The 16,445-nt window shown below is 43.0% G+C and overlaps 1 protein-coding gene across 1 annotated transcript in view; it reads right to left on the bottom strand.

The window, feature by feature from the left end:
* The window catches only part of Mllt3 (MLLT3 super elongation complex subunit), a 267,581-nt gene extending 251,362 nt beyond the window's left edge, over positions 1–16,219 (bottom strand). The window contains exons 1-2 of the mRNA XM_038333768.1: positions 15,973–16,219; positions 14,444–14,624 (exon numbers count right to left, since the gene is read on the bottom strand). Of these exons, the coding sequence (XP_038189696.1) occupies positions 14,444–14,624; positions 15,973–15,984 (193 nt within the window). The 5' untranslated portion in view covers positions 15,985–16,219. The remainder of the gene's footprint in view (positions 1–14,443; positions 14,625–15,972) is intronic.
* Positions 16,220–16,445: the final 226 nt, after the last annotated feature.

The raw sequence follows: 16,445 nt of genomic DNA, 5'->3' as shown, positions 1-16,445 counted from the left end.
TAAAACGGCCAATGGTACTAAACACAAGTATGAAACATGACTGTATCTGCCACCAAAAAAAGCGCCTTAAATGAGATAAGTTAAACTAATATCTTTTACAACCTCAACATAATATAAATTAAGAAAGATTTAAAACATGTTCAATCGAGAAAGCTTGAAAGGTCCTGATTCAAATGAATCTGTTAATTAAAGTTGAAAGCTCATCCATGGTGGTCCACACTTGTAATCCTGCCATCTGGGGGAAGGAGGCAGGAACATTACTACATGTTCAAAGCCAGCCAGAGCTACGCAACGAGACCCAGTCTCAGAAACAAAGGCTAGACACCAGCTCCGTGGGTAAAGTGTCTGCTTTCGAAGCTCAAGAACCTAAGTTCCATCCCCAGAGGCCACACTAAAAATAAACTGTTTTAAGCCGTGTGCCCTGGAGGTAAACACAGGAGGATCCTTGCTGGTCAGGTGGCCAGCCAGCCAACCCTTAGATATTTGGAAAGTTCTAAGATAGTGAAAGACACTGTCTCAAAAACAGACAAAAAGCCAGGAGTGGCACACACCTTTAATCGCAACACTGGAGGCAGAGGAAGGCAGGTGGCTTTGAGTTCAAGGTCTGCCTGGTCTACATAGTTAGTTCCAGGACAGCCATGTAGGAAGACTGGCATGTGCATGCGTGTATGTGTGTGTGCATGCATGCATGTGTAATTATATCAATACTATATTATATTAATTTTTTTTAAATCCACAGTGAACAACACCTGTCCTCAGGCCTCAAGCAAGTGTATGCCCAATATGTACATGTAGAAAGAAAAATGTTGTAAAAATCCAGCAAACTTTACTAGCAACTGAAAGAGGTTCCTGATCTCCTGTTCCTGGGGGCTAATTCCCATTAGTGTTGTACTGGGTTGGGGTTGCTCAAGGTTCAGACCCCAGCATTATAATGCACACACACTTTTCTGAAGCATTTTGCTGAAGCATTTCCTTCCATTCTTTTCTCTGATATAATTATACCAATCACAAGAGTCTCAAAATATGTGCAAAAATGAACAATTATGGTCATTCTGATACAAAGAAAATAAACTAAACCAAGTACTAAAATCAGCAAGAATGAACTTCAAGAAAGAGCCCCTGCTGAAGAATGTAATGTCAAACATTACACACAGGCTATGTCCCCTTTCCAACAAGACAAACCTCTCCCTACAAACAGCGGCTGAATTTGTCCATCTTACAAAGCTCCCATCTTGGGCTCCACTCAGTCATTTGACAGTTTGTCTTAACAAGGAGGAACGATAACAATCTTCAGTTTCTCCTCTGACCTAAAGCTACCTAGCACGTTACAGCCAAGAAATGAGGTCCAGTACGTCAATTATTACTCTAGTAATGAAAACAAGCAGATACATGTTAAATTACAGCTCTGAAAAGCAAATCAGCTAACACAATCTCAAATCAAATGGCGGTGTTAAACAGAACGAAGACAGGAAAAGCCAAGGATCCACTGACACAAGCAAGACTTGCTGTTTTAAGAAGGTCCAAAGAAACACAGGGTTTCTGTAAACCCTAAAATGTTTCAACATGTAAGTAGTTGCTGGTGGTCGATGTAAATGGTATCGGTCCATTTACAGAAACAGAACCAGAACCTAATCATAAGATTCTAAAATACTGACATTCATATATCAATTTACAAAGAGAGCATTCTCCAGAGTAGGGGTGTATCTCAGTGTAGGACACTTAGTGGCTGAACACACAGAGACACTGGCTCAGATCTCCAGACTCCAAAAAGGAAAAGGGGGAGGAGTAATCTTTTCCAAATAATTTTCTTTAGGAAAAAGGAAAAATTAAATACAATAGCATAGGTATACTGCCTGGCAAGATAAGGAATGGGTTTTCAACAAATGTAGGTTACTTATGTTGTTATAAAACATTAGACCAATTAAAAACATGGATTTGTCCCTTTTTAAAAAGCACAAAAAACAGTATTTTTTTTCCGAGTTTGAAGAGCCCAGTTTATTGTTCAGACATACTCAGGCCAGACAGGGCCTTCCCGCAGCCCTGCAGATACTGCTTCCCAGTCACTGGGCTCGTTGCTACAGCTCAAAGTTAGGCTGTGTTACATGAACTAAGTAAAATAATTGCCGGGGTTGGCCAATTCTTTTAAAAAAAAAAAAACACACCAAAAATTGATGAAGACAGAACTAGAAAGACAGCTCAGTTGTTAAGATCGCTTAATGCTCTTACAGGGGACCCAAGTTTGGTTCATACAGGGTGGCTTTCAAACTTCCTCTAACTCCTAGGAACTCTGATAGTCTCTTCTGGCCTCTGTTGTCCTGCACTTCAGTGCACACAGACACACACTGACACACACATATACACCTAATATTTTTAAGATGAAGGGGAACGGTACATGACGGTTAAAAAAAATGACAAGATGACTTGCCACACAAGCCTGACATCCTGAGTTAAATCCCCACAATCCACATGGTGGAAGGAGAGAGCAGACTTTGAAAAGTTGTCCTCCGACCTATCCCACACACACCATGACACATGCATTCCGCTTTTACTCACAAACATATCACACACAGATACACACAAACGTTTTATTAACAGAAATTATTATTTAAAAAATATGCCTGTGTGTGGAGGTACCTGCCTTTAATCCCAGTAAAAGCAGGCAGATATCTGTGAGTTTGAGGCTAACCTGGTCTACATATTGATTTCTAGGTTAGACAGGGATACAAAATATGATCTTGGCTCAAGGAGGGAATTTTTATTTTTGCTTATTAACAAAGCTAGACCCATCCTAGAAAAAGTGAGTCAACATATACAATGTTTCTCACTAAATTCAAATAATGATTTTGTTTGCCCAATCAGTTCTTGAGCTGTAGAGGAAACAATTTTCAGAAATGAGAAGCAATTTACAGTTTAGCAGGTTGGAAGATGCATCCAGGACTCTAAAACCCTTTCTTATTTGTATTATCTATCTTTGTTACAATAATGCCCAAAACTTACAGTATCTAGAAAGTGCATGTCAGTAGAATCTAGTGACACAGAAACCCAGGCTTGTCCTATGTTCAACTCTGGGGCAATCTAAGAGAAAATGGACAGACACACCTACGAGGACAGGAAAGTGCAGCATGGATGAGCATGTGACATGAGACACCTGCACCTGCTGCTCCATGCTGCATCTGAGGAGCAGCTTCCTGCAAGCAACTCACCTAGAACATATAGAAGTCATACAAGAAGCATGATGTGGCAGCTCCATGCCATGTGCACACTAAATAACACATCCCTAAAAGCAAGCAAACCCTCTCTTTCTTACTGAGTTGCTTCAAAGTAGCCACCAATAACACAAGAATCAGAAGAGCAAACAAAAGAGAAAAGGGTTTTGTTCAGTAGAATGTTTCTTCTGCACTGAGAAACCCTTCACTACCCAGCAATGCGTATACACAGTGGGGAGTGTAGATGACATGAGAGGGGTGTGGTGCGCCTTGTGTTTTCCTATTCTAAGTACATTCGATGTTTATCAAAATGAGCAGACACCTGAAATAATCAAACAGTCCTCTCCTCCCAAAACACTTAGTGGGAGAAGAAAGCAGACACAAAACTTTGTTGCGAAAATTAAAAGGTATCCTGCAACTAAATCTATGCCTAGAAACACGACAAGCTTCCTGTTCTCTAAGACATTGCTAAGACTTTTTTATACTGGAATCTTTTTAACTGGGGGAAGAAGGTAGGTGCTTCTGAATGCAGATGCCTGCGGAGGTGCTGGATCCTCTGGAGCTGGAGTTAGAGGCCATTAGGAAGCATCCTACATGGGTGCTGAGAATCAGTCACATACCCCGCATGAGCGTTGCATGCTCTTAACTACTGTCCCATACTCCTAGCCCACACTGAAAGATAATTAACATTTGAAGAAATTGTTAAAATATATTTTGATTTTTAAGATTACTATATAGGCAAACATCTGGCCTGATATAGGTGATAATGTAATTGATAAGTTCTACTGAAAATAAAGGAACAAACAAACAAAAACTGCTCTGACAAAATTAAATATTTTCAAATAAAAAAGGAATTTGACTCTGAGAATGTCAATCTTCAAACATAATAACTAATCATCTTTATTATCAATAATGAGTATTACTCTAAGTAAAATGACCTCAGAATCAGAAGTAAAGGCAAGCTTCATTTCTTCTAATAAAGATAACATTGAAGGTCAGCAAAATGGCACAGTCAGTGGATAAGGGCACTTGCTGCCAAGCTCACCTTGTGTGCGTGAGACCCACAAAGTAGAAGCAGAAAAGCAACTGTTGGAGGGACATCACGTGTCCACACACACACATATAAAAACAGCTGTTGCAGGGACATCATATGTCCTCACATACACACATATAAAAACAGCTGTTGCAGGGACATCACGTGACCACACATATACACATATAAAAACAGCTGTTACAGGGACATCACGTGTCCACACATATACACGTATAAAAATAGCTGTTACAGGTTCATCAAATAAAAATAATAAACACCTTTAATTCCAGAACTTAAGAAGCAGGGGCAAGAGGATCTCTCTTGAGTTTGAGGCCAGCCTGGTCTAGATAAAAAGTTCTAGGACAGCCAAGAATACATAGTAAGACCCTGTCCAGAAAGGCGGGAGAGGTGGGATATCGGTTAAAATCACTGGCTGTTCTTGCAGAGGACCACATGGCAGCTCCATAGCTCCATCACGCCCTCTTGCATCCTCCTCAGTCACCAGGCACATCCGTGGAACACAGCCGTACATAAAACAGGCAAAACACTCACACACAAAACAAAAAGCCAGGTGGTGGTGGTGCGCACCTTTAATCCCAGCACTCGGGAGGAAGATCTCTATGAGTTCAAGGCCAGTCTGATCTACAAAAGCTAGCTACAGGACAGGCTCCAAAGCTACTGAGAAACCCTGTCTCAAGGGGGGAAAAACACACACACATATGATAAAAGAAAAATTTTTTTAAAAACTAACTTTGAAAAGATGTTTAAAACTAGCCTTTTAAATTAAAAGATGACAATGATCGCTGGCTTTCCTGCTACATACTAAATAAATCAAACCCAAATATTAATCTTATCATTTTAAAAATTCAGTAATAGCCTTCATAGGTCTCAACCATAGCAAACTTATTACACTTTAAATAATGTAGTAACGTGGCCTTATTTTTTATAGCAAGATTCTATACCCTTCATTCCACTGCAAGACTGCCAGAGAGAACAGTGGAGACAGCCATCAGGAGATGGCTGCCTGCCACCATGCACCAACTTCCTAATGACTTTGGTACAAGGGGAATTATTTTAATATTTATTTTATGTGCATGAATGTTTTGACTACACGCATGTTTGTCCACCATGTGCATTCCTAGTGTCCACAGAAGCAAAAGGATACCCAATCCCCTGTAACTGGAATTATAGGCAGTTGTGAGCAGCCAATAGGTACCAGGAACTGAACCTGGGTCCTCTTACAAAAGCAGCAAGTGCTCTTAACCACAGAGCCATCATTCCAGCCTCCCACCCTAGGACAATATCTTAAGTCAATCCATAAAAGGAATCTGATTTTATATGAAAGTAGCCACAGTACTTTTTCATTGAAAATATTATCTACCGTGGTCGTCACCACTTAACTAAACCTAGGTCATGCCTGTAAAAGCGGTTATTACTGAACATTTCTCTGCTAATATAAGGGAATAGTTACTCAGTGCGTTCAAAGTAAACACTGACCACCATTTATTACCAGTTCTCTTTGCACAGGGACACTTATGACTCATTCTGTCCACATGCACGATCCCCACACATTTCTAACCGTCTGATTAGCAGTAACTGGTTGGGGCTGTAGCTCAGCTAGCTAAGTGCTGGCCTAGCAGGGAAGAAACCCTAAGTTGTATCCCCAGCACCACGTAAACTGGGTGTGCCAGCACATACTTGGAATCCCACTACTTAGGGAAACAGGAGGATCCCAAGAGGATCAGAAGGTCAAGGCCACTCTCAACTGCAGAGGGACCTCAAAGCTAGCCTGGGCTACATGAGGCCCCCTCGAGATAGATAAATAAATAAGGAATGAACAAAAATGAAGACCCTCGAGTGTGGTTTCCAGCTCTCAGACGCAAAAGCTCATTGAAGGCAGGGACAACTCTTTCCTACTTCTGCTTATCTTGCAAATACAAATAAAGGCTGCCGGTTAAGCAAATTCTCACATCTATAAACAAGATTCTAAATCAAAGAAAGACAAGATGAAATAGATCAATCTGACAAAATTATTTCCTTGTACACAGCAAAAATGCCATAAACTAGGCTATGAGAAAAGAGCAGTCAATACAAATAACAGATTATTAGCATCCTATAAACAGCAACAAAAACAAAATAGGAACATCCTAATCATTTTCTGAAAAACTAACAAAAGAATTCAATAAAAAAAAAAGAAATCTAGAAGCAAAGGCATGGTGGCAAGATGAACACAAGTTTGAGATGAGTTCCAGGCTAGCCCAAAATATACCATAAGTCTTGTCTCAAAAAAACAAAACAAAGAAAACATATGAATGATCGATAAACATGGGAAAATGCTTGCAATACTTCCAATATGAATGAAAAACTAACCACAAACAAAAAATATTCCATTTCCATTATACATCAAATTATATAAAAAAATAACATAAATAGACTATACTGACAAAAATGTAGAGAAAAAATGAAACTCATTTCTGACCACGTCTAGCACAAATAAAGATGCACATGTCAGCAATCAATGACTCAAATTCTAGGCTGATTTCCAAACTCTGGTCCATGTGCATAAGGTTTAAGGTGCAAATATGCACACTGCAGAGGACAGAAAATGATCTATACAATCTTCCTCAATAAAAGAAAAATAAAACCAAGTCCACAATATATCCCCACGATGAAATACTGGAGGAAGGACATTAAAAGAAACAAATCGACTCCTATGGCTGAAAGGTGGCTAGATTAAAAACACCATCCTGAGAGAAGGGACAAGATGCTAAAGTAGTCATTCATGAAAGTGTTCTGGTATATAGGAGCAATGAGAGTACAATCCGGATACTATCTTAAATGCACTCAATTGTGTAATGCAAAGGGTAACTTTTATGGTATGTGAATTGTATCTCAATTTAAAAAATAAAGCAATTTAGTCAGTGGAGACACCCTACATGTTGATTTTACACTAGCACTTGCACAATCTAAGTGCACAAATGTAGATAAACAGAGTAGAAGAAAGCCTAAAGAGGGAGAGGGAAAGTTTGGGAAGCATTTAAAATCCTTTGGCTACACCTTTAACACTTAATTCTTTAGAAAGGAAACAAAAAGCTAAGATAGGAATATAAATAGTCATTCTTTTTTGGTAGTACGAATTTGAGTGTTTGTTATAGAATTATTTATATTTTCATATGGAGTGAAAAAGCAACCATAAACATGGTGTGATATTGAAAGACTTTAACTCCAGCATTCGGAGTCAGAGGTAGGTGAATCCCTGACTTCCAGGCCCGCCAAGGCTACCCTGTCTCAAGTAAAGAAAAAAGGCAACTATGAACAGCACAGGCCATAAAGCAGGCACATCACAAAATGCAAAAAGTAAATAAATACATGTGAATGAGTATGTATTTGACACCTCGGCTCAAATAATGACAAATTAAAATAAAGTATTTATTTCATGCTACAAACTAACAGGTTTTCTTCCTTCCTTCTTTCCTTCCTTCCTTTTTGTTTTTTAAACTGTTAATCTCAAGTTTTAGTGACCATGCAGGAAAATGGGTTTTCCTCTAAGCCCTGAGTAAGGATAAACTACAAAGTTTACAGTTTGGTAGAAAGTTTATGAACACATACAAAACTCTAAAATCTGTATACTTCTTGCTTGTTTTTGGTTTTGAAATAGGATTTCACTATGTGGACTACCTATAGATTGACCTGGTACTTCGTAGACCAGGCTGACCTTGAACTCACAGAGAACTGCCTGCCTGCTTTTGCCTCCGGAGTAATGGGATTAAAGGCGTGCACCGCCACAACCAGCTAAAAAAAAGCAAATCTGTATGCTTTTTTACTTGACTATCTCCCCCATGAAAAAATCAAAAAATCATGAAAAATGAATGTCAAGGCTATCCATTGCCACATTATTCGAACTAAAATCAAAATAAGGAGCAATCTAAAGGTTCAAGCAAAGCATGATAAATCCACAGTTGATATAATGTCATGAAACTGAACAGTGTAAAGAGATGATTTTCTATGAAAGTGGAAATGCACATCTGTCTATCCTCAGAAACAAAGTGTTTTCTAATCACTCCAAAACACCCTTGCTGAGTGAGCTAATATTAACCACCAGGCTAGGTATGTGTATATCTTTAATCCCTTCGCTGAGGCAGGTGGATCTCTGAGTTCAAGGACAATCTTGTGTAATAGAGTTCCAGGTCAACTCCGTAGTGAGACCCTGTCTCAAAATAAACAGATAAAGACAGATAAAAATTACAAAAGTGGTTATTCTGTATTATTATAATACAGACATTATACATAATGTACATATTCTAGTTACATATGCATTACATGTTTATTTTACACGTTACATATTATATACAACATATGCAAAATTATATACGTTACAAAATATATTAATAGCTAAAACATGTACATACGAGTAGATAGATATAATACCTGACTACAGAAATATTAACCAGTTACCTATAAAAATTTCAAATAACTTCTTTCTCTGTATAAGGCTTTTTTTAATAAATGTATGTATGTGTATACTTTAGACAAACATGATTTTCATTTAAATTTGAAATGATATGAACACTTAGTAAAGGCCACTGTCCAATGGCAGCATGCAATTTCCTACTCTTTCTAAGATTTATTTACAGATAGGTGGAGGTGCACACCTTTAATCCCAACACTAGGCAGGCAGAGGCAGGCTTTCTCTGTAAGTTCAAGGCCAGCCTGGTGTACAGAGACAGTTTCAGGACAGCTAAGGCTAAACAGAGAAACCCTGTACACCCCCCCCCCAAAACAACAACAAAAGGTAAATAAATAAATAAATCTATTTATATGTGTAGGTCTGTTTGAGATTATTTAATATTTGTGCAGGTTTGCCTGCAGAGGCCATAAAAAGGCAACGATTCCTCAGCGCTGGAGTTAGAGGCAGCTGGAAACCATCAATGTGGTGCTGGGAACTGACCCAGGGTCCTCTGCAAAGGCAGTCGGCACTCTTAACCTTGAGCCACGATTCCAGCCCAGTAATTTCCCATTTTCCAAAGACATCTCTTTGGGTGACACAGATGACCAAGAGATGAGTAATGGAGGAGAAAAGGAAGAGGGGAGTAAGGAGAGGAGAGAAGGGGAAGAGAAGGAAGGAGGAAGGGAAGAGAGGCAGGGAGAGAGCATCAGCCACGCCATGTCTAAGGTAAAATCATAAAATCAATCGGTGCCTCGCCATTCTTAGTTCACAGAGAAAGTTCTATGGGGGCGTGGGCTCACCTAAAATAATTCCTGTACTAAAAAAACCTCTGTATAAGACAGAGAGTATAGTATCAGACAGACTGTAAAGTCACCTATAAATTACACCCAGCCAAAATCCAATTTGGATTATCCTCTTGTGCAAGGAAACAGTGAAATAACTGTTGCTCCCTTGGCATCTGAGGAAGGAAAAACCTTGTAACTCCTGCCTTTTCTTCTGTACCACGAGTATTATCGCTGGCAACATTAGTAATGACTACAAAGGGAACTCCCTGTGTACATGGTAGGTTTTCTATCCATGTCAGACTGTATGCATAATACCTAGTTTTATATTGGTCCGGAGTGTCCTCTACAGACTCCACTGCTCCTCAGACCTATTTCTCGGAATGGGGACACTACATTTTCACATTGGCTCTGTTTCTTTGTCTCATTCTCAGCAGTACACAGTATATCTGGGACTGTGTATCAGAAAGCCACACAACTGACCGAATACAACAGTTGATACAGTAACCACTGGTCATACTGATAAAACCAGACATCAAAGACACTTATACCATAAACGCATGCTACTTCTCACTAATTCTTGCTAAAAAAAAATTTTTTTTCATTAAAACAATGTATACTGGCAGATCATGGGTTGGTTATTTTTTACATATAAAGGCTCTCAAATCTGATTTGTGAGAATACGGTCTGAAATTTCCTAAGTTTAAGAATTATGGCATATCTAACCTTAGATTTATAAGCTGAAGTTCTACAACTATTCCACAACACAAATTAAATTTAAAAAGGAAACAACAACAAACAAAAAAAAACAAAAAACGGTGACCCAAGAGGTAGCCTACCTAACCCAGCCTTGGGGATAAGTCTGTACTTCCTGGCCCTTGTTCCTCTTCCTGTGAAGCAACAGTACATCCATCGTACATCACTCTTACATGAGCACATGCTAGTCTAACGGGAGAGCTCCTTTATCCAACTGCACTCCACTCTACTTCAGTCTCACAGAGTTCTCTGTGATCGTCATGGTCTTTTAAACATAGGGGATTTTCTTCAAGTAAAACCCCAACACCCCATCAAGGCAACCATTGGCAAGACCGAAGCCCAGCATTCAGAACCTCTGGGGAAGCACATTCCTTCATGGATCACCAGGACAAGCAGCCTCCCCAGGTAACAGCTCTTTAAGATACCCTGACATTTACATATAGATTTGCCACTTTTTACAGATTCCCATCATTTGCGTGCACTCATTTGAAGTCCCCTACTTGGCTTCCTTCCTAACTTTTGCTTTCAAAAAAGTCGCAAGAAATATTTGATCTGTTTGCATACTTTCGAAGTCATACCTACTAGAAAATTCCTACTAATCTACTGGGTTTAATGATACATTTTGAAATCATCATCAATTTTAGCCAAATGCCCTCCAAACTTCCCATGCCCAGCTGACATTTCTACCAGCCGCAGACGAGGTCCTCCAGCAACTCATCTGTCAAGTGGTTTGGGAAGGTGTTCATGCTACTTCACCCTATTCGCTGGTCAGTGTAATTCCCATCAGAACCATACACAACTGAGATTCACCCATCCTTATTCCTTTAATTTGTACATTTTTAAATGCCTCCAAAGACAAAATACACAGGATATGTACAAAGTCCCCAACTAATAAACCTTCAAATAAAACTTCACCTCAATAAAAAGACCTGTCCATATTACTTAAGAGGCACAAATCAGAACTAAATAAGAAAGCCAATCATGAATGCCTAAACCAGAAAGAGCTGTGAAGGTGTACTGATTACGTTTCATCTGCCCACTCAAAGGACTAAAGGGGACAAACAGAAAGCCACCAAATCATACCAGTGGCCAAATTAGCTTTCATAAAATAATAAGCAGAAGCTTTCACATCATAAATGTCAATAGAACAGATTGCAATAGTAAGGATGGCTATAATTGGAAGTTCACTGAAACTTAGATCTGACTAAAAATGAAAACATTAATATTTTAAATGGAATGTTTTGAATATAACTATTCATTTCAGTCATATCAGACCAGCATAAATCTTTGGTAATAATACATAAGCTATGGTCTTTTCCTGCAAATAGATGGTCTGAAAATGCATCAACTCTGACCTACCTATCCTTCATTAGCTAATGGATATTCTAGGCTTCACTATTTCATCAAAATCTCCTTCTAGGACTGTGTGCCAGTAGCTTTAAAATTAAAGGTCTCCCACACATCTTTGTGACAGAGTAAAAACCTCATTAATTCAAATCCAATTAGCTCAATTCTGAAATAGTATATATAATTCTCATTTGGCAACAAGTTGAAAATACTATAATTTCTTCCTCCACAAGTTCTCATAATATTATTGTGAAGTAAAGGAAATCAACCTGAAAATCAATTTGCTTTTCTAAACCAAGGATTACAAAGCTAAGAACTCATCCATCTTCATGGCTGAACAGTTCACGCTCAGATCTGGGGGGTTCCTCAGCTTATTAGCTACTGTATACAATGCAAGGGCATTAACTTGTCACTGCTAATAGTTTAGAATATAAGCATTCCTTTAAACATACTGGATTCAGAGCTCTCTCGAAATTCATTTTTGCAGTTCCTCTGATTTCCAATCAGTCAAACTTTATTCTACCGATTATATCCACTATATAGCAAGACACAGCATCTTAAAAGATACTAGTAGAAGCCTTATAAATGCCTGGCAACTTTATTCTCCATTTATTCTTATCATTTTCAAAGATTTGATAAGTCAACAAATGGATACCAGGATTAAGCAGCATGCTTGGTGTGCCTGAGTTTACAACTAGCTATTCCCAACGAACAGTGAAATCTCTAGCAATCTGAATCACAGTAATTACAGTGTGACAAGGTCCCTCCTGGGCGACAGAAGTTGGCATTTTTCCCAGGACTTGTCACATCATGGGAACCACACAACACAAATAAAAATCCAAAAATAAACATTTTAAAACAATGGCTTTTAGATTGCATAAAGAAGAAACTCCGCAGTTGAGAATCAAAACTGTAAAGTCCAATCAACAGACGGCCCTCACTAGAGAGATGGAGAAGATGTGGCTACTGTCAAGGGCTCAGCACACCTTACAGGTGAGTGTCATGTGAACAGAAACCCCGCTTCCCTCGGGCTGGACAGAAGATGATTCAGTATGGGACCACAGGGCAGCATCACCACTCCACCCACAGAAGCAGAGAAATGTGGGTTAAGTAGGAAAGAGGGGGGCCAATTAGCTTATCATCAAGGGGCCCAAACAAAGTTACCTTAAGAGCAACATTTTCTAACAAGTGAGTTGATTTCCCCTATCACAACAAATACTGATTTTTAATATGGGTTTTGCCTTAAAGTGAACAGCAGCTAAGTTGCAGCAGCAGAGTACCAAGGAGCTCAGAAGGTGTTTCTTTTGTTTAAAGTCCTCTGCAGTGGCTCTCCAGACTCGGGAAGAGAGAGGGAGTCCAGCTAACATCCTCCCTACTCACCTGCAGGCAGCCTGGCAAGGCATGTTCTTATCATGGCTTGGAGGAAACACAAATCAGAGCATCTGTCTATATGTTCATATAAAATGCTAACAGATGCTAAGTGTTACCTCCTATAGGGACATGTATATTCCTAGCTCTGTAAGAAGATGGATGTACTCCTTAACCATTCAACAAAGCCTATCAAAATTCCAACTGGTCAAGTTTTGGAAAGGAGCTCTAAACCTAACCACTAAAGGCACAAAACCAACAAATCCTACTTCCCATTACACAAGCACTGAAAATGAAAATAAACACAGAAAACACAAACTCCGCCACCTCAAAGGGACACGTCCTTTCTCTTTCCTTTATTCAGCCCCTGAATGTTCAATAATTTCCACATCACTCTAAGCAGAATGGATTTATTATGATGTTACTCTAAGAAACTGCAGGAGTTCTAGATGCCAATAAAGATTACGGATCAAATGGAAGATAACTACTAACCATTGTGTCGACTTAGATAAATAAAGCTGCACACAAACAAAGCACCTTATTGTATGTGTACTGTTGCCTCCAGTAATCCAACTAAAGCAACCAGACAGCAGCTTTCCAGAGGCAGAAAGGAATGGAAACCAGTATTTTCCATAGCCTCTTCAAACATCGTTTGAAATGACATCCCTTTTCTGCACCCACCCAAACTGTCCTGCTTTTTATTGAAGATGTTGAGGACCACTGAGCCTCAGCAACAGTATGCAAAAACTCGAATTTATGACTGAGGATCAAGGTGTAGAAAGAACTCATAGGCAAAACAGCATCATTCCCTGAAACTTAGCTTTCAACCTTAAAGGAACAACCCCCCCCCTTCCCTTGGGGGTCCCAACCAGAAGACACTTCAAAATGTGCACCATATCTACTGGGGCAGTAAAGTGCCCCCGGGGTGGGGGTGGGAGGGACAGTAAATCCCAAACTAGGAAAATCCAGGCTGAGGTGAGGTACAGACTAACTCCCAAAGGGACAGTCTACAGCAACTGGCACCTAGTGGCTCAAACAGAGGCCACAGGAGCCTAGAGAACTGACTTCTCAAAACGGAACAATAACTCCCTCCAATGCATTCGTGGCTAGTAACACAGGTGAATCTCAATTTCTCCAGGAGGGGAAGAAAAGGCGCAAAGCGTTTATTGCCTCCAGCCCCACTCTCCAAAGCTCCAAACCCAGTAACTAATTGTACCTTCCCCAAAGGACCCATGGCAACCCAAGAGGGCTGGGATGAATAAACACGCGACACCTGACGGTCCTTTCTCTGCGCTGACTTTCCCGGAGCCCCAGTCGACTGCTTGTGCGCGCGCGGGCGGCAGCAGGGACCTGGCCAGCAAGACACCGCGCCCCCGGTCCCAGGCTAGACCGGCAAGCGCGACGCAGGGGGCGGGGAACGGCCCGGAGAGCGCCCGGGCCCCGCGATTGTTTCCTCTGGAGCAAAGACATTTTTTATCAAGTCTCTTTTGTATTCGAGCCCTACCTCTTTTTGGCCTAGGGAAGCTTTCGTGCAAGTGGAAGACGACTTTCTCCACAAAGTGCTGAATGTTACTGTGCTCCGGGCCGCGCACGAACACCATCCAGTCGTGGGTGAAGCCCTCCACCGTGGGTTTCTTCCTCACCTGGGCGCGGTGCCCCAGCTCCAGCTTCACCTGCACGGCACACTGCGGGCAGGGGGAGGAGAGACAGCCGTGAACAACAGGAAGGCGACTGTTCACTGCTCAACATTGCGCCTGACATTTTTTTCCCTCCTCCTTGAAACGCACATAAAAGGAAACGGCAGTGCCCTCTGCATCCACGTTTCACGCGCGTGGGCGCGTACACCCCACACCCCCAGATACACCGAGCCCAGCCGCAGGGGCCCCGGGGCGCCGCTGCACAGCGGCCAGGATTGTAACGGAATGTTACCCCTAGTCGCGAAGGGGGTCGGGGAAAGGGGAGAACACGACCACCACGGCAAGCACAACAAACGCGTCGGTAACAAATTAGGAGACAATCAAGAGGAAATGCCGGGGCGCTTTCCCGGCGTGGGAGGGGGTGGCTGGAATGGGGGGCCGGGGGTTATGGCGAGCCCCCTCCCCGAAAGTACCGCGGCGACAGGCACACGCCGAGGAAGTCTTTGTGTACGTGTGTGTGTGCGTGTGGAGCGCGGTGCCAGGCGGAATGGAAACTACAGGCAGCCTCTGCTGATGGGCACAAACTCCCGTGTTCTTTCTTACCACGGGGTTCATGCACAAGAATGAGCCGTCGTCTCACTCACACACACACACAAGCCCGCACAAAAACACGCCGAGGCATCCATAACTCAAAGCACCCCGCACCCTTCAGAGATCAGCCCCCCATGACCGGCAAGGCCAGCCCAACACAGCCCCTGCTGCACACTTTCAAGAGCCAAAGTGATCGCAAACTCCCTCCTGCCCCCCCTCCCCGCCTCCCCGAAAGCCAAGAAATGCAGAAAGGCAGGGCTGCTGGCGGACCGCCGCCGAGACCCGGTCGCGCACACCGGCCGCTGGGGCAAAGTTGCGAGCAGCCCCGCCGCTGTCAGCCCGCACACTCGGGCTCACGCGCGCGCCGCGGAGAACGCACCATCGTGGCGGCCGCGGCGCTCGGCGGAGGTGCGGCCGCAGAGGCTGCTCGCCGCGTCCCCGGACCGTGCCCGCAGCTCCCGGCGGCGGCGGCGGCTGAAATATGGCTGAGTTATTATTCGCCTCCTTTCACCGGGTGTGAGTGTGTGTGTGCGCGCGTGTGAGCCAGAGGGAGTGTGAGTGCGCTTCTTGCGATTGCAAAGAGGCGAGGCGGGCGGGAGACGCGGGGGGGGGGGGGGGGGCGGCGAGTGTGCGAGTGTGTGCGCGCGCGCCGGGGGGGTGGGGAGGAGGGAGAGGCGGCAGCTCCCCGCGAGCAAAACCAACCTTTCTCTAATTGGAACCGCGGAGCGCTGGCGCTGTCTGGGCTGCGGCGGGGCAGAGGAGGAGAGGGAGGGGGGCTTTTATTATTATTTTTGCATGTACTTACCGAGCTAGCCATGCCTGGGGGCCCGGAGGTTTGCCGGGGTGTTGTGTGGTACCCCCCTCCCCCGCCCCCTTCAGCTGTAATTCATGAAGAGGCTGCTATGAATGAGAGCGCGCCCGGGAGCGGAGGGTAGATGGCGGACATGCTCTGCCTTGGCCCCCACCCCACCCCGCGCTCTCTCTCTCTCTTGCTCGCTTATTAAACTCAGCCCCAAAAGCAAAAGCAGCAGCAGCAGCAGCAGCAGCTCCGGGGCCAGAGGATGAGTCCGGAGCATGCGCCGTGGCGCCTGACACCCGGGCTTCAAGCCTCTCGGGGCGGAGGGAGGGCGCGCGGGCGGGGCGGAGCGCGCGGGGAGGCCGAGCGACCGAGCCAGGGGGAGCTCGAAAGAGCCAATCAGCGGCCGCCTCCCGAAACCCTGGCGGCCCGCAGCGCCACACTGGAACGCCTCGCTTAAAGTAACAGGTTCCTGCTGGGGG

Source organism: Arvicola amphibius, chromosome 6, assembly GCF_903992535.2.
Source record: "Arvicola amphibius chromosome 6, mArvAmp1.2, whole genome shotgun sequence".
Taxonomy (NCBI): domain Eukaryota; kingdom Metazoa; phylum Chordata; class Mammalia; order Rodentia; family Cricetidae; genus Arvicola; species Arvicola amphibius.
This window is presented reverse-complemented; position numbering and strand designations above follow the sequence as displayed.